This window comes from Eucyclogobius newberryi, unplaced genomic scaffold (assembly GCF_026437365.1).
Source record: "Eucyclogobius newberryi isolate DKJ021-1_F unplaced genomic scaffold, fEucNew1.0.hap1 SCAF_4, whole genome shotgun sequence".
Classification (NCBI taxonomy): domain Eukaryota; kingdom Metazoa; phylum Chordata; class Actinopteri; order Gobiiformes; family Gobiidae; genus Eucyclogobius; species Eucyclogobius newberryi.
The window spans coordinates 34102312-34124572 of record NW_027316056.1 but is presented as its reverse complement, the minus strand read 5'-3'; the positions used below and the strand labels follow the sequence as shown (position 1 = coordinate 34124572).

The 22261-nt window shown below is 44.2% G+C and overlaps 1 protein-coding gene across 2 annotated transcripts in view; it reads right to left on the bottom strand.

Moving 5' to 3' along the window:
* Positions 1-301: 301 nt before the first annotated feature.
* LOC140378184 (bromodomain-containing protein 4-like) overlaps positions 302-22261 on the bottom strand; it is a 41588-nt gene continuing 19628 nt past the window's right edge. For both annotated transcript variants that reach the window (XM_072463901.1, XM_072463902.1), the window contains exons 16-22: positions 21781-22233; positions 18492-18580; positions 18326-18431; positions 18130-18251; positions 15331-15524; positions 12961-13201; positions 302-1053 (exon numbers count right to left, since the gene is read on the bottom strand). In XM_072463901.1, the coding sequence (XP_072320002.1) occupies positions 988-1053; positions 12961-13201; positions 15331-15524; positions 18130-18251; positions 18326-18431; positions 18492-18580; positions 21781-22233 (1271 nt within the window). In that variant the 3' untranslated portion in view covers positions 302-987. The remainder of the gene's footprint in view (positions 1054-12960; positions 13202-15330; positions 15525-18129; positions 18252-18325; positions 18432-18491; positions 18581-21780; positions 22234-22261) is intronic.

Genomic DNA, 22261 nt, shown 5'->3' with positions numbered 1-22261 from the left:
TGCTGTGGGGCCCTGTCTCTATGGAAAAAAAGCATTCTGGGTCTCAGGATGTTTTGGGCTGCAGCACCAATAGGGGGCGAGCCATACTCCTATTCTGCACATGGTAATGATTAGTATAAGGTTGATTGTAAGTTAAAAGTGAATGGATTTTAAAATACAAAAGGACCAAATGTGACTGTCCCACTTATTTACCACTCTTATTCACCATACAGTTCTTTGACTGAACTTCCTGTCAAAGGAATGTGACAGCTCCCTCTAGAGACTGAAAAACAAACAACACATAAGAAAGACAACACATAGATGTTATTAAATATAATTTTAATACTTTTTCATATAAAAGGTTGTACTCTATTCTGAACATGGTGACTCCACAGAGCTCCGGGCCTGACTCAACAAACCAACAATGTCCATGGTAACGCAAAAGATTGAAACACTCCAGAAGAGGAGGAACACAGAAGCAAACCACAGACGGACAAGAAGGGAACATGAGCTGAACACGTGGAAGTGACCGCAAACACGCATGAAGACGCCAAGGAAGAGCACGGCGGGAAAATAAATAGAAAGAAAACAAAGATGAAAAAGATTATTTACATGTAAAAACTTAAAAGAAGCCATGGCGTAGTAAAAGCAGTAAAAGCAGGGCTGGTCACAAGAGTCCAGGTGTGTTTAAACTGCTGTGGTTTGTATGCAGGACATGGAGGGGATGCAATCTGTGGTCACTCCATCATGGTCTGACCGGGGCCTTTTCTTCTCCCACACAGTGAATAAGTGAACGTGTGTTTAGCTACTGGTACAGGTCCTGACTGACACACACACTCCACACACAAGCCTTTTTTCTTTTACAATAATTCCATGTTTTTGTAGTTGAGCCTAATACTTCCTACAGGAAGTGTACATGTGGTGAGCAGGTCAGACTCTCTCGTTGCCTCTGTGCAGACTGCCGCGTGAAGGGTCAGAAGATTCTTCAGTGCAGGTGATTCATCAGTCTCAGAAGAGGTTCTCCTCAAAGATGGCCATCAGATCGCTCTGGAAGTTGATGTCAATGGTATCAATCTGGGAACACAAAAATGCACACACAGTTATTTATAACTCACGGGGCACGTTTTGTTTGGCCCTGGCTCCTAAACTGGTTCACTTTAGAAGGCTTTGGACACTTCTTTTAATGTCACTGTTTCTCATGTTCAGGACCTGGCTCTGGGTCCAGAGGCAGAAAATGAGAAATACTGGTGCACTGATTTTAGGCCAATACCGATGCCAATGTGAAGGGAAAAGCTTGAGCCAATAACCGATGTTTGGTTATTTCAAACACTTTTTAATAGCTTTTATTCATGAGAACAAGTGGGCCACACTATATCCAGAGAGAAAGGGTACTCACAGTTGATTGTACAGGGACACAGCGAGGGGCTACGCAGTGTTGCGAGTTCCAATCCCAGCTCAGACAATTTACTGCATATGCTCCCTTCTCTCCCATTTAACGCTCAGCTGTCCTGTCTAATAAAGCCGCTGCAGTAGGATCTCCCCTTCACTGAGATTCTCTTTGAGCTTCCTACTTTTTCCCCACTGGGTCTTTTGTAGGACAGGGGATTCGGGGACAGTTATCCATTTGCTAAATTCCTATGGACATTGTTTGATTTGCTTCTCTATTTCACCATCCGGTCGTCTGCGATGATGGGGCGACGACACGGAGGCTGAAGTGAACGGCACACGGAGCTAATGCTGCAAAATGAGTTACAGCTCAAAACACTGGCCTCACTTGTTTCTTATTTTAAGTTATGTGACATGAACACTGTGACGAAGGACCCGCCCCATTTCTGCCAGGTGCCTGATTGACAGGTCGAGTAGCCAATCACGCGTTAGCATAGGCAAGTTAGGTTGAGGATGCTACGTGTTTGCAGAGTTTTAGTTGTTCTCCCCCCCACATCGTGTAGAGCTTGTGGTTGTTGTTTGGTGTGCGTGATAAAAAGTGAGTATTTGTTAGAAACGAAAGTAGACATAGACACACCATTTGTTCCATGAGTGTATAAAGTGTTGCATGCCATTCGAATTGTTTAATAGTGTAGTTAAAGTTATATATTTACCTTGTTTTGTGTTTGTGAATGCTAAGTGCCTCGAGCTAAGCGCTAACAGCAGTAGCTACGACGGAGCTCATGTATATTTGTGCATTATATGTTATTGTTTTACAGATTTTATTATAATTTATGTTCTCCTTGTTTATATTACAGAACCACACACGTATTTACATAATCAATAACTGCTCTGTAAATACCAACCACCAGTATTATTTGACTAAAACCTTTAATAAAGAGAAAACCCTGGATCATCTCTCCCAGTGCATTCTTGCCAATGCCCTCTGGCGGTCACAACCCGTATGAAACCAGAAAATTAGCTCTCCCCAAAACAAACACAAATGAATTAATAGCTATTGTAACTGTTTAGAAACACACTGGTGACAAGTTAATTAGTCCTTTATATATATATTCTAACAGAACATATATGGACTGGTGAAGTGAAACGATGGTGTTTTGGGGTAGAGAGAGGGGGAGAGAGAGAGGGGGGAGAGGGGGAGGGAGAGAGAGAGATGGGGAGAGACCTGATAAAGTTGAAAGTACCACGACATACATTGAGGAAAGTATGCTAAGTATTTGAACACGCTGCGATTTTGTGAGTTCTCCCACTTAGAAATTATGGCGGGTCTGAATTTTCCATCGTAGGTGCTTTTCCACATTTCCACTGTGATTTTTAAACTATTTATTTGTATGTGCTGCAAATAAGTATTTGAACATCTGCGTATCAGCAAGAAGAGATTCTGATAGAGACTCCTGTCCTCCTCACAATCATTCAGACTCCAACTACTGCCAAGGGTTAGACCAAAGAGCTGTGTAAAGACACCAGACAGAAAACTGTAAACCTCCACAAGGCTGGAAAGGACTGAGGGTAGGGATGCGCACAGGTACGACGGACCGGATCTGGACTTGTTAAAACGTTTCGGTTCAGGTCCAAAAAAAACTAAATCGAATTCGGTTCTGGACTCATAAAAAAAATCTAGCACTCACATACGATATCCTTTTCGTTCTAGAATCTAAACCATCTTCCATTGATCGCGAAATTTGCGCTGGAAAAGACGTAAACACTGCCATGCATCGCTGTCAATAGAGCACACGGAAACTAATTAGTGACGCACGCGTCTTCCGGGCAGAAGTTGAAGCCGGCGAAATAAGTTTAAAGATGCGAGAGACATCCACGTGTGAACACTGAAGTGAACCGTGTATCCACACGTGAACATTGAAGTGAACCGTGTATCCACGCGTGAACACTGAAGTGAACCGTGTATCCACACGTGAACATTGAAGTGAACCGTGTATCCACGTGTGAACACTGAAGTGAACCGTGTATCCACACATGAACATTGAAATGAACCGTGTATCCACGCGTGAACACTGAAGTGAACCGTGTATCCACACGTGAACATTGAAGTGAACCGTGTATCCACGTGTGAACACTGAAGTGAACCGTGTATCCACACATGAACATTGAAATGAACCGTGTATCCACGCGTGAACACTGAAGTGAACCGTGTATCCACACGTGAACATTGAAGTGAACCATGTATCCACGCGTGAACACTGAAGTGAACCGTGTATCCACGTGTGAACACTGAAGTGAACCGTGTATCCACACATGAACATTGAAATGAACCGTGTATCCACGCGTGAACACTGAAGTGAACCGTGTATCCACGCGTGAACACTGAAGTGAACCGTGTCTCCACACGTGAACACTGAAGTGAACCGTGTATCCACACGTGAACACTGAAGTGAACCGTGTCTCCACATGTGAACACTGAAGTGAACCGTGTCTCCACATGTGAACACTGAAGTGAACCGTGTCTCCACATGTGAACACTGAAGTGAACCGTGTCTCCACATGTGAACACTGAAGTGAACCGTGTCTCCACATGTGAACACTGAAGTGAACCGTGTATCCACACGTGAACACTGAAGTGAACCGTGTATCCACACGTGAACACTGAAGTAAACCGTGTATCCACACGTGAACACTGAAGTGAACCGCGTATCCACACGTGAACACTGAAGTGAACCGCGTATCCACACGTGAACACTGAAGTGAACCGTGTATCCACATGTGAACACTGAAGTGAACCGTGTCTCCACATGTGAACACTGAAGTGAACCGTGTATCCACATGTGAACACTGAAGTGAACCGTGTATCCACATGTGAACACTGAAGTGAACCGCGTATCCACACGTGAACACTGAAGTGAACCGCGTATCCACACGTGAACACTGAAGTGAACCGCGTATCCACACGTGAACACTGAAGTGAACCGCGTATCCACACGTGAACACTGAAGTGAACCGTGTATCCACATGTGAACACTGAAGTGAACCGTATATCCACACGTGAACACTGAAGTGAACCGTGTCTCCACATGTGAACACTGAAGTGAACCGTGTATCCACACGTGAACACTGAAGTGAACCGTGTCTCCACATGTGAACACTGAAGTGAACCGTGTATCCACACGTGAACACTGAAGTGAACCGTGTCTCCACATGTGAACATTGAAGCCGGTAAGATTGCTGGCTTTATCTGAACTGTTTTAAGTTGGGGCCGTCATGTGCGATGTTGTGATGGTTAATGTGCTGCGGGCGTGGCCGCGTGTTAAAGGGGCGGGGTCAGCGTGGGCTCTTGTCTGGGTCTTTGGTCTGGTGTAAATATGAATGAAATAACTTAAGTGTTATGTTGTGGTGTGATGTATTTGGCATTAAGTAAATACAAAGTAAAGTCAAAGTAATATTGGTTATTGCTGCATTCATTAATTGGAGTTTATATTTTGTAATAGTATTTTGTATTTGTATTCTAGGCAAGGCAAGTTTATTTGTAGAGCACATTTCATACACAAGGCAATTCAAAGTGCTTCACAGCAGGAAAAATGCATTCAAATCACAAAGAAATTACAGAAACAGAAATACAATAACATTAACTAAATTAAAAATTATCAATCCAACTGATTTTCTAAACTAATAAAATCACAAACAAAAGAGAAGAGTGCAAAGAAAAAATCCTTTCAGTCATATGCGCAGCTAAACAAAACTGTTTTTAGCTTAGATTTGAACATTGTCAGAGTAGAAGCCTGTCTCACATCTTCAGGAAGACTGTTCCAGATTTTAGCTGCATAAAACTGAAACGCAGATTCCCCATGTTTTGTCCTGACTCTGGGCACCAGCAGGAGGCCGGTCCCTGAGGTCCTCAGAGTCCGAGATGGTTCATATGGCACTAACATATCCAAGATGTACTTTGGTGCTAGGCCATGGAAAGACTTGTACACAAGCAGAGCTGCTTTGAAGTCTATTCTCTGAGCCACAGGGAGCCAGTGCAGAGACCTGAGAACAGGACTAATGTGATCATACTTCCTGGTTCTAGTCAGGACCCGAGCAGCAGCGTTCTGGATGTACTGCAGCTGTTTTACAACTCGTTTGGAGAGGCCAGTGAGCAGGCCGTTACAGTAGTCTAATCTACTGGAGACAAACGCATGGATAAGTCTCTCTAAATCTGGTTTTGACACTATATTTTTGATTTTGGCAATGTTTTTTAGATGGTAAAAAGCTGCTGATGTTATTGATTTGACGTGGCTATTAAAGTTCAAGTCTGAGTCCATTATAACCCCCAGATTTCTAATTTGGTTTGTAGGTTTTAGAGCGAGACTCTGGAGGTGACCGCTAACACTTTCTCTTTGTTTCTGTGGACCAAAAACGATTATTTCAGTCTTGTCTGAGTTCAGCTGGAGAAAGTTGTTTTGCATCCACAAACTGATCTGTTGGATGCAGTGACAGAGTGAATCTACTGGTCCATAGTCACCTGCCGATAGTGAAACATAGATTTGAGTGTCGTCTGCATAATTGTGATAGGACACATTTTCACTGCGTATCAACTGACCTAACGGCAGCATGTAGAGGTTGAACAGAAGAGGACCCAGGACTGACCCTTGGGGCACTCCACAGGTCAGGGTCATGTGGTCTGAGACACAGCTACCAATTTCAACAAAGTACTTCCTGTCTTCCAGATAGGACCTTAACCAGTTTAGGGCAGTGCCAGTGATGCCCACCCAGTCCTCTAGTCTCTGTAAGAGGATCCCATGATCAACAGTGTCAAAAGCAGCACTCAGATCTAACAGAATTAAGACTGAGGCTTTGCCCATGTCAGTGTTCAGGCGGATGTCATTTGTCACCTTGACAAGAGCAGTCTCAGTGCTGTGATGAGGTGTAAAACCTGACTGAAAAACATCAAATGAGTTGTTTATTAAGAGGAAATCTGTGAGCTGTTGGTAAACAACCTTTTCAAGGACTTTGCCCCAAAATGGCAGATTAGAGATGGGCCGGTAATGACTCAGTACTGCGGCATCAAGACTGCTCTTCTTTAGGAGAGGCTTTATGACCGCAGTTTTCAAAGACATTGGGAATGTTCCAGATTGAAGCGACATGTTAACTATGTGAGTGAATGGTGCTAACAAACTGTTCAGCACAGACTTTAGAAATCTGGTGGGTAACACATCAAGGCAGCATGTAGATGAACTCAGACTGGTGATGATCTCATGGACAGTTTTATCAGTTACTGGTGCAAAGTGAGTTAGCTCTAAGTGTCTTGGTGGTTTTAGGGTAATTTTTTGCATTGTGGGATTTATAGCATTTTTAATGCCCTGAACTTTGTCATTAAAGAATAATGCAAACTCATTACACTTGGATGTGGAAATGAGTTCTAACGGCAGCTGAGCTGGAGGGTTTGTTAATCTGTTTACTGTGGCAAACAGGACACGCGAGTTGTTACTGCAGCTTCCAATTATTTCAGAAAAATATCTTTCCCTAGTTCTACATAAGATTAGGTTGTACATGTTCAGCTTTTCTTTGTAAATCTCTTTTTGAACCTGGAGCTTTGACTTGCGCCATTTCCGTTCGGCCCTGCGGCACTCCCTTTTCTGTGCCCTGACCGAATCATCATTTCTCCACGGCGCCTTCTGCTTATTTTTTACCATTTTAGCCTTTATAGGGGCGATGGTGTCCAGAACATTCAAAACACTAGATGTAACAGAGTTCAACAAATCATTTACATTAGAACATGAGACATTTTCAAAGTTTATCATTTCCATAAACAGTGCACCTGTGCCATCACTTATGTATCTCATCTCAACAACTGCAGGACCAACCGGTGGTCTGGGAGAAACAGACAGGTCAAAGAAGACACAGAAATGATCAGACAGAGCAACATCGATCACATTAACATTTGAAATATTTACCCCCTTTGTAATTATGAGATCTAGAGTGTGTCCTTTGCTGTGGGTGGGGCCTCTCACATGCTGAGTAAGACTGAAGGTTTCAAGGACAGCATCAAGCTCTTTAGCGTTTCTGTCACAAATATTATCAACATGCACATTGAAATCACCTGTAATGACCAAACCATCAAAGTCTGTGCATATGACTGAAAGCATCTCAGTAAAATCATCAATAAAACCTTGGCAGTGCTGGGGAGGCTTGTATAAAACAATGAAGAGAATGGATGGAGACCGTTTTAGCTCCATTTTAAAGGATACATACTCAAATGATGAAAACACCCCAAAAGACAACCTGCGGGTAATTATTTCATCTCTAAAGACAGCACAGACTCCACCCCCTTTTTTGTTTTCTCGTGTTTCAGATTCAAACCTAAAGTTGGGTGGAGCAGATTCTATCAGAACTACATTTCCTGTGTTTTTGTCAAGCCATGTTTCAGTTAAAAACATAAAATCAAGATTATAAGAAGAAATAAAATTATTAATTAAGAGAGATTTGTTACATAAGGATCTGACATTTAGCACAGCAAGTTTCAGACTAGTTTCAGTGAGACTGGGCTTTATCTTTTCACAGGGAATATGAATCACATTTCTCAGATTGGGCCTGACTCGCATTTTGTTTTTCCATCTGTGTGATGATGTGACTACAGAAATAGCACTAGGGGGGGCTCTTTTTACATAGGGCCCCGGGTTGGTTTGATTTTTGATGTGACAATAAGTCCCGGCAACGCTGAGACCCAGTGCATCCTAGCTATGGGAGATACCAGGTGAAAGGCGAGGTTGGATGGGTGGTGGGGCTTTTGTAGCCAAGGAGAGTTTGGGACCAGGTGAGAGGCGAGGGGGGATGGGTGGTGGGGCTTTTGTTGGTGTAGTCGGCTTGTGCAGGGAAGAGTTGATAAGTATTGGCATAGCCCTTGCTATATTGGGCGTGAGTGGAGCCATCTTAATGCCTGATTTGATCAGACTTTCAAAATGGCTGGGAAGGCCCATGGGTGAGAGTGGAGATGAGAAGGAGAATGATGAATCTTTAGTGGGAGTAGATGTTGCAGGGGGAACCCAGGGCTGGTGTGAAGGCAGGGGCGGTGACAGGGATGTTGTTGGGCTTGTCACAGATGGGTCCAAGGCCTTTGAAGATTGTTCCTTTGCTGGAGGCGGTGGAGGTGAATGTGGAGCAGCTGGAGCTGAATCCTTTGCTGGTGGTGGTGGAGCAGCTGCTGATGAATCCTTTGGTGGAGGCTGAGGTTGTGGTGCTTTTGATGTTGAAACATTGGCTCGGTCTCTGGCTGATGGAGCAGGAATTCTTCTCTCATTCCTCTCTTCTCTAACTATCTGCTCAGGACCCTGTCCAGGCCCAGTCCAATGCCTCAGAGCGTGGAGCAGGTTCTCTGTCAGCACCCTCACTCCACCTCTGCATAGGTGGGGGCCATTTCTCTTAAACGGGTCCTCTCGTTTCCAGAATAGATAGAAGTTCTCAATGTAGTGTAGTCCTCTCGGTGAACACTCTTTGGACAGCCATGTGTTCAGCTGAAGAAGCCGGCTAAACTTGTTTATCCTCCTGTCGATGTTTGGAAGAGGTCCACTTATGAATGTTTTGATTTTCATTTTATCAAGCACGTCGAATAACTTCAAGAAGTCTTTTTTCAAAACTTCAGTCTGTTCCCGCCGCATGTCCACTGCACCCACGTGCACAATCAGCTGTTTAGCTCCTCCATGCTTAGCCATAATATTTGGAAGGAGTGACGTTATCTCAGAAACAGTTGCGCTTGGAAAAGAATGTGTGTTTATCTTTTCATGCGTCACGTGACTTATCGCGCCGTCACCAACCAAAACAATCTGCGTGACCTTGGCAGATCCTCCTCGCTGTATTTTGGCCACGTCATCTTTCCTTTTTTCATTTAATTCCATCTCTGAAAGTGGTAAAAATCTGTTGGTGAGCTGTATTTTAGGTGACTTTACGTTATCTTTGTATCGTTTAGGCTTTGCTCCAAGTTTGTTCCAAGAAACAGCCTGGTCTTTCTGTTTTTTAGACAGTTTTGGAAACGACACAGAGTCACTGCAGTTTAGGTTGAAAGTAGCAGTTTTTCTTGTAAAAAGTGTGCTCTTCTTACCGTCGGTTGACACAGGAATGGTATCGTGAAGAACTTTTTCAGATTCCAAAACAAATATCCGTGTTTTCAGCTCATTAATTTCTTGTTGATATTTCCGACAGCGTTCATAGTTCTCCCTTCTTCTCCCGGACATGTCGCTGGCGTCAGATATGTCGTTAAAACTGGAAAAATGTTCTTAAAATCCTTGGTTTACTTGAAAAAGTCTAAAGCAAAAATGTTTGGAAGACAAAAACTGATTAAAAAGCAAAATAAATAAGGAAAGCAGCGATAGCAAGCGGAGCGAGCAAAAAAGCGTGTGCACTCTTCGGAAGCAGATACACTTTATTCTACAGTTGTTAAATATGGTCTGGTGTTTAATGCCGCTAATATGATGTATTATTTTGATTTGTTGCGTAAAATATTTTCATATTCTACTTTTGATACTGCTAAGTTGATGTTTTATAGTGATTCAAGTTGACTTTTATGCTAGTTTTTGTAACTACTACTAAAACTGTTATTTTACACTGACTTAATTATTTACACTGGTGTTTTGTCTGTTTGAAGGTTTTTACCTGACTTTTAATGCCAATGGATCTGAACATTAAAGAGTGGAAATGTATCTAAAGTAGGGCTGGGCAACGATTAACATTTTTAATTGCGATTAATTGCATTATTTCCCTGATTATTCACGATTAATCACATTTTTACAAAATCCTGAGCCACAATCATTAAAGATGAACAGGCCACTTCAGAGGTAACGTCAGAAACATTGTAATCTCATTAAACATTAGACACTCACAACACATTTTAGGAGCAGCAGAACCAGTCTAGTACCAAATGTCCCTAAACCAGAAAACACTTCAGTACAGTTTGTACATTCTTAGAACTTGACACTAAAGCGCCATAACATGAGTCGCGCAAACAAACACTGAACCAGTTAAACACAAATAAATACATTGTGCACATTTGAACTTAAACAATGTTATCAAACACAAAACTAAAGCTTATTGCCACTGCCAGGGCATGAAAAGAACCAGAAAAGTTTGTAGATTCCTAAAACTGGGTGTTTTTTTACTCCTCTGCACTAAGCCAGTTGCTAAGGCACCAGATTATTCACGTTTTCAAGACGCGCGCCGGGCCCTTCTCGCGGATCTCCCCAGCTACGGCCCCCGGCGGGACCTGCTCACGCGGGCCCCCGGCGCAGCTGACTTTGTAAAGTTAATAAACTAAAGCAAACATTAAACTCCATTTACACCACGAGAGAAGCAGCACAGCACAACTCCTCCACTGAGCATGTGCAGGACGACTCGACTCCACTGAGCATGTGCAGGACGACTCGACTCCACTGAGCATGTGCAGGACGACGACTCCACTGAGCATGTGCAGGACGACTCGACTCCACTGAGCATGTGCAGGACGACTCGACTCCACTGAGCATGTGCAGGACGACTCGACTCCACTGAGCATGTGCAGGACGACTCGACTCCACTGAGCATGTGCAGGACGACTCGACTCCACTGAGCATGTGCAGGACGACTCGACTCCACTGAGCATGTGCAGGACGACTCGACTCCACTGAGCATGTGCAGGACGACTCGACTCCACTGAGCATGTGCAGGACGACTCGACTCCACTGAGCATGTGCAGGACGACTCGACTCCACTGAGCATGTGCAGGACGACTCGACTCCACTGAGCATGTGCAGGACGACTCGACTCCACTGAGCATGTGCAGGACGACTCGACTCCACTGAGCATGTGCAGGACGACTCGACTCCACTGAGCATGTGCAGGACAACTCGACTCCACTGAGCATGTGCAGGACGACTCGACTCCACTGAGCATGTGCAGGACGACTCGACTCCACTGAGCATGTGCAGGACGACTCGACTCCACTGAGGATGTGCAGGACGACTCGACTCCACTGAGCATGTGCAGGACGACTCGACTCCACTGAGCATGTGCAGGACGACTCGACTCCACTGAGCATGCGCAGGACGACTCGACTCCACTGAGCATGTGCAGGACGACTCGACTCCACTGAGCATGTGCAGGATGACTCGACTCCACTGAGCATGTGCAGGACGACTCGGACGCACGTCTGCTGCTGAGTGTATTCTATGGACATGAGTCCGGCGCGTCGAGAACGCGCGCCCGGTGCGTTTGTCTTTCTGATGTTCACGCGCTCAAATTCTGCGTCGGGCGCGATTCGTCCGCAGCGGTTTGTACGAGGCTCTAGAACTGGTGCGGACCAGGGGAATCCCACCTGCGCGTTAACGCACGTTAAAATAATTGATTGCGTTCAATAAGTGATGAGTTAACGCAATAATAACACGTTAACTTGCCCAGCCCTAATCTAAAGGCAAAACGTTGTATCAGATGAAACAGCTGCTTTGACCCTTGACCCAGACTGACTCAACAATACTCAACATGCTCTTGTTGAGTTGAGTCTTGAGTTGTTCCAGTAATGTGTGTTAACTGTTAAGCTATAGTTTAGCTGCTAGCTAGTAGCTTGTGATTTGTAAGTTGTAACTTCTGTTAAAAACAGTGATTAAAGCAGACAAGTTGAGTTTATTTCAATCTGCAGATAAGCCGCTCGGTGATAAAAGACCAACTGTTTTAGCAAAAAAAGGAAAAGGCTAAAATTGACAGTCAATCTCCCTCGGACTGGGGCTATATTCAACATCTCACCTCGTGGGGTATCAATGATAAGAAAGGTGAGGAATCAGCTCAAAACTACAAAGGTTACAATCGGTACTACACTACGTCATGGTTTAAAATCATGCATCGCACAGAAGGTTCCCCTGCTTAAGTCAGCACATTTCCAGGCCTGAAGTTTGCCAAAGACCATCTGGATGATCCAGAGGAAACTATTATTATAAATATATAATTATAAACTCCACTCGCTGTGTTTGGAGGAAGAAGAAGGATGAGTACAAAGAACACCATCCCTACAGTGAAGCATGGGGAGGGAACATCATGCTTTGGGGGGCTTTTCTGCACAAGGGACAGGACAGCTGCACTGTATTACGGAGAGGATGAACAGGGCCATGTATTGTGAGATTTTGGGTAACAACCTCCTTCCCTCAGTCAGAGCATTGAAGATGGGGCGTGGTGTAGCCAGACCTAAATCCAATATAATCGTTGGAGGGACCTGACAGAACTAGAGAAGATCTGTGTGGAGGAGTGAGCTGAAATCCCTGCTGCAGAGTGTGCAAACCTGGTCAAGAACGACAGGAAACGTTTCACCACTGTCATTGTAAACAAAGGCTTCTGTACCAAATATGAACTTTGATTTTCTGGTGTTCAAATACGTATTTGCAGCAATAACATATAACACAAGATGGTTTGAAAGCGGAGTTAAAGGGGCAATCGTTGTTAAAAAAGAAAAACGTCCTTACATTTTTTTAGATTCTGTCTCTCTCAGTGGAAATGTACCTACGATTTAAATGTCAGACCACTCCATAATTTTTAAGTGGGAGACCTTGCAAAATCAAAATACTTTCCTCACTTTAGAACATTACTTACAGCCTCACGATGGCGTCTCTCCTGCTCACGCCGCCGTGCTAGCTCCCTCTGCTGGTCCAAAGCCATCTGTGCTGCGGCAGGAGGCGCGGGCTTGGGCTGTGTGGGCAGGGCCTGTGGAGTGGGCGGGGCCTGTGGAGTGGCCGCTGGAGGGGTGACGGCCTGTGGAGACGGTTGCTCGTGGCGACGGCGTACTTCCTCGTTTGGCCGGCGAACCTGCTCCATTGAGTCATCGTCGTCTCTGCTACAGGGCCAAAAACACAAACTATCACCATGAGATGACCTCTACTACCCAATCAGCAGACCATAAGGCCACTACATGCTGTTTTCATCTAATTAGAAAACATTTTATCTAAATGTTATCAATGTAAACTTGTATGAGAGTTAAGCGAGTCAATAAATAGAAAGAAAATCCAAGATGGTGGACTTTTGCTTTGTAATGGGGCCACAGTATCATTATTGTTCCTATTGCCATTATGCGTGTTGTACCAAATTTGGTTTGTCCATGACAATGTTTTTTTTCTGGATGTCCCATCGGCAAGATTGTTTTTTGGGTTGTTGCCATGGAAACAACAAGATGGGGCGTGGCCATCGTTGACTTTTTCTAAATCGTGGCACAAATATACTGTACATTGAACAAAAATATACTATACTTTTGTTTTCTGTTCATTTTGTTCCATTGTTGGCGTTAGAGGCCAAAATGGGAGTAAGCTTCATAAGCCGCACTGCATCCAGTTTAGAAAGCAGTGTTTCCATCTCGTCTTTGTTCAAATCTTCCGCGAATAGACATTTCTTGTGCTCTCCCTTCGAGCCCCCGCCCCACCGCCAGTGCCCCATTCTTCTTCAACTCCATACCTACTTCCCCTACACCAGCTATCACCGAATGGCGGACTCCGGTCCGGACCGAGTGATGGTTCTGTCTGGACCCGTGACCGGTGGTAAATTTACGAGATAGTCATTTTCATGGACCCTTTTTTTTTGTGTACGGCCGTGGCTATACTGACACGACATGTGCCCATGTGTATGATGTGGCTCTTTGCGGTAACACAGTCAAAAATGTGGCTCTTAGTCTCTGACTGGTTGGCCACCCCTGCCCTGCACTCAACTGCCACATAAACCTTCACCATTTTGATTATTGTAAAGCATGCAATATCATTAATGAAGTTTTGGGCAGCAGCTCCTCCTGTTAATTCAGAATCCTTTCCTCAGATAAGTCAGAGGATTTTGGAAGGAAGCGACTCAGACAATCAAGTGGCACATGCAGGATCTCTACAGCTTGAGCTCATTGATCAGAGGGAAATGCTGCATTAGGAGAGCATTTTGAGACAACTGACCTGCTACTCAGTTCTGTTTGCATTTACCCCCTAAAAAGCCACTTGTTTTCTGGAAAAGCCGGCCTTCATTTTTATGGGCTGGGACCTCCTTATTTTAAGAACACAGATGAGAGAATGTTAAGTCAATGCTCTGTTTGCACATTTTAGTTTTTATAAGTTATTTAAGAGAACAATTAGTTATTCCACTTTTATTTATTTTTTAATTCTGAGGTTTCTGTTTTCTTTAATCTGAAATAGAGGCTTTGAATTTATTTGCCTGGGACTACTTTTAGTTATGGTAAAAGAGATAGTTGAGGCACCCAGTTCATTTCCTGCATTGGAAATTAACAATAAGTATTGTTGAAACCAGATGAAGATGTCGACACGAGCTGGACTTCGGTTCGGACCTTCTACTTGAACAAAATGTAATAATTGGACCTCAGTGACTAACCCTAACCCTAAAGATTATTCACTATTATCAGCAAAAAGAAAAGATATGAACATTTATATAGTTATTTTTAAAGTTTAAACTTGAAAGTATTCCTGTTTTATAACAATTAACATCCCTACCCTTTAATGCAGCATATTCATTTAAAAATAAAATATAATGGCCACAAATGGATTACGTAATATAAACGTATGCTTATTGACCCCTCATTGTCTCTCTTTTAAGTATTATATAATTTAATAGTGAGATGAGCTCCATGGTAATGCTCAGCGGGGATTGGGACTTAGAGAAAGTCACTTTCCTTTGGCTCACGCCAACAAACAGATTTGTGAAGAATAAAACAGCATTTACAGAAAAAGATTACGCTCCACCACCTCTGGTCCACTGGTCGTTCAGCGTGCCACCACAGACAATCATTATAAACAGATCAGGCTTGTTGACGCGCTCGCCGCAGTGACTCGCATTGCGCCTAGAGACATTTCTGAGGTATACCATAGATTCCAAAACTCCCGGGAATAACCTATCATGGCCATAAATAATGCCAATGATTGAAAAACTGGTTAATCTTGACATCCTTATGTGTGAACGCGGGATGAAGATTGAACTCTGTACCGCTGTTTGTCGTGGTCATGGTGACGCGCCTGCTCGGCCTGTGCCCTCAGCTGCCTCTCCCGCTCCTCCTTCTCCCGCGCCGCCCGTCTGAAGTGTTCGAAGCTGTCACTGGATGAGCGCACAGAGGAGGCCTGTGAGGACTGGGACCTCTGAGCAAGACTGGCCCACGAACCCATGTTCTTCAACTTCACATCCTGAGAAGGAGAACAGCAGATAGGAAGCATTAAGGTCTCCATAAAAAAAATATCACTTCAGGTTTAAGTGAATCATTTAATATTACAAATGGCTAGTTACTGTCAGTCTGAACATCAAGTCATCTCATCAAATACACTGCCTGTCCACTTGGATTCAACTAAGCAGATCCAGCAGGTCCTCTCCTCCTGCTAGAGAACTGCTGCAGGTGGTGATCTTTCAGTTGCAACACAGTATTTAAACCCGTCTGATGCAGTGAGCGGCTTCTCATTTCTAAAACAACCATGTGGAAAGACAAATTCCGTGGTGATGGAAGAGATGTCAGTGTGTTTGAGAAGAGTTAAATTATTGGCATCGAGCAGAGAAAACGTCTAAGGAGAAGCAGAAACTAATGTACTACAGATCTGGGGCCTCATTTATAAAGGCTGGTATGCGCACAACGAAGCCCAAAATGTGCGTGGGCAGAATACGGACTTCCACGTTCCAAGCTTGCGTGGAAGCTGCGCAGTTTGTGAAGAGGTGGGCAGAGGTGAAAGAGCAACACACATGGCAGGTTGGTCAGATGGGACCATTAACAAAAAAGTGAATCCAGTAAAAACAACAGTATAATGTGCTTTGCGATCTTTGTGAGGGCCCTTACAATCAAATAGGGGGACAGACACTTCACACTAGGGTTATGTTTAAAAAATCGAAACGACAATGTAACGTCACAGACTCGGTATCGCCACAGTATTGATACTATTCTTTTTTTTTTTTTTTTTTTTTTTTTGATTTTGTGGATTTTTGAGGCTTTATTGATAAGAAAGTACAGTGTGAAATGGGGTATGAGAGTAAATTGTCTGAGTCGGGAATCAAACTCATGACTGCACTTGGATATGTGGCATATGTGCTGTGTCTTAACCGCTCGACCACTGGGCAGCACAGTATCAGTTTAGAAATGAACTCCTAAAGAGGAGCTCCTCTGGGCCGAGGTGAGAAGGAGCTGTGGGCCTGATCAGAAGCTCCTCTGGGCCGAGGTGAGAAGGAGCTGTGGGCCTGATCAGAAGCTCCTCTGGGCCGAGGTGAGAAGGAGCTGTGGGCCTGATCAGAAGCTCCTCTGGGCCGAGGTGAGAAGGAGCTGTGGGCCTGATCAGAAGCTCCTCTGGGCCGAGGTGAGAAGGAGCTGTGGGCCTGATCAGAAGCTCCTCTGGGCCGAGGTGAGAAGGAGCTGTGGGCCTGATCAGAAGCTCCTCTGGGCCGAGGTGAGAAGGAGCTGTGGGCCTGATCAGAAGCTCCTCTGGGCCGAGGTGAGAAGGAGCTGTGGACCTGATCAGAAGCTCCTCTGGGCCGAGGTGAGAAGGAGCTGTGGGCCTGATCAGAAGCTCCTCTGGGCCGAGGTGAGAAGGAGCTGTGGGCCTGATCAGAAGCTCCTCTGGGCCGAGGTGAGAAGGAGCTGTGGGCCTGATCAGAAGCTCCTCTGGGCCGAGGTGAGAAGGAGCTGTGGGCCTGATCAGAAGCTCCTCTGGGCCGAGGTGAGAAGGAGCTGTGGACCTGATCAGAAGCTCCTCTGGGTGGAGGTGACCAATAGAGGAATGATTATTTTGTACTTGTATCTGCTTTTTGTCGTTTTATTTTCTCCCGAGTCGTCATTCCATTTTGTTCTCTCCTGTCCAATAATTTCACGCTAAAGTGTTTCAGGGGCCAAAAGCGAGCCAGCTCACTCTGAGAGGTAGTACTTTCTGAACCTCCAAACAGGGTGGTATGGATCACTTTGTGCTCCAATGGAAACGTGGCTTAAAGAAGACCTATTGTGTCGGTGTAATCCCTCATTCGTCCAGGCGTGTTCCATAGTAGAAAAAGCTTCAGTTGTAGTCATCTGGACTCAGTTTGAAAAACCTCAGAGTGCCGTGCATCTCCATCTTGAAGCCTCTAATCACTCGTTTGAAGACGATGAGGTGAAGGTTTTAAGCAGGGAGAAAAGATGGTTTGAAAGAGGAGTCAAGGAAGCTATTTTTGTTAAAAAAGAAAGACCTTCTTTAAACAGAAATGGAGGGCTAAGGTTTAATCTTCCTGTTATTTATAAAGGGTTACTGAACCCCTGGAAAGGTAGAGGACCAGGACAAGGACATTTAGATGCTAATCAGGTACTCAGGGTGGTTGAGCCAGGGTCTCACAAAGACAAAGAGGATTCTAATAGCCCATTAAGATTCTGAATAGGCTAGCTCGGTAGATACAAGGGGGGAGTTTCTGTTGAAACAAACAACTCTTTCTACTTCAGGAAGGCTCCTCCCAATGGGTGGGTCTTACCACAGAACAGTATTAATATCGGAGTTCTCGATCTAAATTCTTTTATTGACAATGACTCTTGGATGAGAGTCGAAACGTCTATTTTTTCAAACTGAGTCCAGATGTCTACAACTGAAGCTTTTTCTACTAAAGACCTATTGTGCTTTTTGTGTAGTCCTAATCTATGACATCCCAGCCCTGACATATTTGACATCTTTAACTGATATTGATCTAAAACAGCTCAATTAAAAACAGGTCTTCTGGGCTTTATTTCGTCATAGGTTAGTTTATCATTTTTGGCCCAGGTGGTAATTGTGATGTATAATACAGATGATCACACACCGGTGTCTTCTTTGAGGAGATGGCTGTTTTGGCCTCCTGCTTGATCCTATCGTGTTGTGACCCTGGAGAATCGGGGAACTGAGAACCAGGCCGAGTGCCGTCCAGAGGCCTGGCATTTGTTCCTGTGAGAAAGGGAAGAGTAGTTCACAGGTGGAACAGTAGTTGACTCATAAGTTTGGTGTGTCCCTGGCCTTACTGTGTTTGCTGTCCGGCCGCAGAACAGGGCTGAACGCAGATGCAGGCAGCACCGGGGAATGGGAAGCTCGCTCTTCTTTGATATTTGTGACTTTGGACCTCTGCTCCTACAAAACATAAAGTGTCATTTGGATTGGCATTGTATTGAAGAGAGAACGGTGACTTACGTTTCTCTTGGAGTGTACAGGCGACTCGTGCTCCACCATGTTGAAGTGAGGAGAGTGCATGAGCGGAGACGAGCTCTGACGCACACAACCTACAACAAACGATCAGATCAACATCCAACAATTCTAGAACAATACAATTACTGTCAAATGAGATGGGTCTAAATCATGACTACCGGTAAATATCGGGAGACTCCTTTTTATCACAATACTTTTTCAGGGTCAACAGTAACGCTTTTAGACCAGAAAGAAAAGGACTGAAGAGTGCTTATCGTATGGGAGTTTCTGGTACACTGCCTTATGCTGGGTGTCCACTGCAAAACTTGTCTGCGAGGAAGGATTTCTGATAATGGGGAAAGTTGTGGCTCAAAAACTTATGTCTGATATTTTGTAATCTTGATGGCAAACAGAGACCTCCTCTCGCTGGCCCTCAATCCTCAACATTGCAATGAAACTTTGGTGTATGAAGAAATATATACCAAAATTCACAAGAGGGCATGTGGTATTTATCAACATCTGGACACAACTTTGAATTCTGCCATATGCACGAGCATCATTGACAAATGCAGCGACTGAAAACCAGCATCATTTTGTTTAGAGTAAAGTCATGTTTAAAGTGACCTCACCCAGTGTATTTACTGCATGTGTGCACAGAATATAGTAAAAAGTAGCAATTATCTGAACAGGAAATAACAAAAAATTATGTCTTGGCTCATGGAAAACACAGAAAATTAATCAACTAAAAATATATCCTACATTTGCTTTTGAATGATGAAATAATGTATAAGGGCTGAAAAAGGAAAACACGTTGCCGTAAAAGTGCTACAGAAGGACAAGCTCCAAACCCAGGCTGGGCTCAGATGGAGCGTGGAGTTTTGTGAGGTAGTGCAGCCTGAGCAGTGCAAGATCTGCCCAACAGGGCACGCTTGCGTTGCTCCATCTCGGAACCAGCCGCAGCACGCTGGTCTCGAGCTCCTCACTTCGCGGCCAGGATCCACGCAACTTGGAGCGCTTTGCTACACATCTGAACCAGGTGTGCGTGTGTGGAGGACGAGACCAAAACCGCCTGGACACAGACTGCTGTCCCTTTACCCGATTCGCACTGCCACGGACGCGCCGCAAAAATGCTGGACGCGCCTCTACAGAAACTTTGAATAAAAACTTGACGCTTTGACGCCGCGGTCTGAACGCAGCATTATACTGTCCATATGATTGTCGAAAAAAATTTAATTGTAGTCATCTGGACACTGTTTTTTATTCAAGACTTTTCTACTCTCATCCTAGAGTCATTCTCAATCTGCGGATCTAGTCTGAGAACTCAGATAAGAGCGGTACATAAATGAGACTAAACAGCCACTGCACAAAAGGCTGTATCAACACAAAAGACAAGCTAATTCAGGATTACAGAGCGCCGTGCATCTTCATCTAAAAACCCAAACCACTCTTTTGAAGACAGTGAGGTGAAGATTCTAAGCAGGGAGAAGAGATGATTTGAATGAAGAGTTAAGGAGGCCATTTTTGTTAAAAAAGAGAACCCCTCTTTAAACAGAAATGGAGTTTAAGGTTCAGTTTACCGGTCACGCACAACAGCATTTTGAAGCCATGGCGCGGCATCCGCCCTGGCTATTCTGATGCTAATCAGGTATGAGGGAGTTGCAGACAGCAAACAATATGATTTATATGGCCCATTACAGGAAAATTTTAAAAAACATTGCAAACTGATAGATGAACAGTACAGGCTATTATCAAGAGGCTCCGCCCGGTGGGCAGGGCTTATGCAGCTCAAAGTAGGATCTGCAGATTGAGAACGACTTTTGGAATGAGTGTGGAAACCTCTAGTTTGTTTTGTTTTTGTTTTTTAAACTGTCCAAATGACTACAGCTAATGTTTATCTGCAATGGAACACTCCTGGATGAATGAGGGATTACACTGACCTGTCCATTTGATTGCCAAATTACAATCATAAACTGCATTTTTGTTTCAATTCATAACAATACATTAAGGGGTAGTACATTTTGAAAGTTGTTTTACAGTACATTTGCATATAGTTTGAAGTTGGCCTACGATGCACACCACCTCCATTTGTGCGTCAACATCGATAAATTCTCAACTTGTGACCAACAGTAAACACAAACATGTGACCAATAGTTACCGTGGGTCTAGTTGATTAAAAACAGATGTATTGTATTTTATTCATTTAATTCAATTGTGATCTTGTCGTCTTTTTCAGAACTTCTATTTTCTTCTACTGGTCAGTTGAAAATAATTTCCCCTTGGGGATGAATAAAAGTGATTCTGATAACATGTGACCTACAGTAAACACCAACAAGCAGGCTTTTAGAAAGAGGGCCGTCTTCCCGTATTTTGGACGGGGTATTTTGAAATGTGGACGGGCATTTCGAGTGCAAGGACGGGGTCATTTTTATTAATAAATCTTAGAAAAAAAGGGAATATTATCATTAAATCGGGCCGGGAAGTGTTGGACAATAGTCCGCCATGACAGTTCACTGTTTACAAGTGAAAATGTGCATGCTGCGCGCTGATTGGTCGACGAAGTTTGTTTGCTTGGCTCTGATTGGCTGCCGAGCCGTGGTCCGGACAATGCCGAAGCTCCAAGTTTTGTCGCGCACTTTGACAGAATTCGTAGAAATCAATCAAATGTTGTCAAATTAAGCCTGAGTTGTTGATATAATCCAGGTCTAAATTACGTCTAAAAAGGAATAGAGGATTTTTCGCCGATTTGAGAACTCAAGCGACTGTTAGCCCCTACAGCCTGCTACACGTGCGTTTGTTTATTAGCGCGACAGATCGCATCATGCAAATATTCATCTGCTTAATGATGATATGGAAGAAAGTTGTAAATAAAGTCATCTGACTTGGTGTTAATTAATTTGTTCAACAACTAATTTTATTTGAAAGTTTTATTTTTAAATGTGTTTAAAAGTTAATTTGTTAAGAGTTTTTGAAAATATAATATTTACAAGTACATTTGAAATAATCTTGTTACATCAATGTAAAATATAGATTGTTAAAAAATAACGTATTGTTTAGCAGCTGCTGCTATACAAGAGAAAATCCTTCATCTGAAGAGAGAGAGGTTTCTCTGCTCTTAACAGAGTTCAAACAGACCTTAGGAACCTGATGCCCCCGGATGTGCCCTTTATGTAGGGAGGTTTGCCCTTATTTTAAATCCCATTATGCCCTTCTGAAATCCGGGGGAAACACTGGATCTGTTCTAAGTCCCCTGTCTAAGTGTACTCCTGGCTACATGTGGAGGCGAGTGTAGGTGCACCTGTAGAGTAGGGCTCAGCTTTGATGAGAGCAGATGGCAGATGAGGCTCTATCGAAGCAAGTTTCTGCAGGGGCTCCGGACCTTTGTGGACTGGGGGACAGTTGGGAGTTAGTCCCAAGGGCTGCGTGTGTCTTTGGTTGAGAGCAGGATTAAGGGGCCCGTGTGGCGGTGAGTGTTTGGAGGGCCCTCTGTTCTGGAGAGACTGCAAGAAGCTGTGCACTTGGCTCAGGGGAGGGGTCTCGTCGTCATCCTCCAGCAAAGCCTGGGGGGGTTGTGCCGACAGCGTGCCCAAGATATGTGAGGGGGGAGAGGGCACATGGGGCCGGTTCAGGGGAAATGCAGGGGCTGAGACGGTGGGCACTGAGGACACAGGAGCCTGAGGCGGTTTGGGAGGAAGAGGAGCGGCACGACTGCTCGGTCTGGAGGGCTGCTGCGGCAGAGCACTGTGCATGGCTGTGGACACAATTGATGTCAACAATTA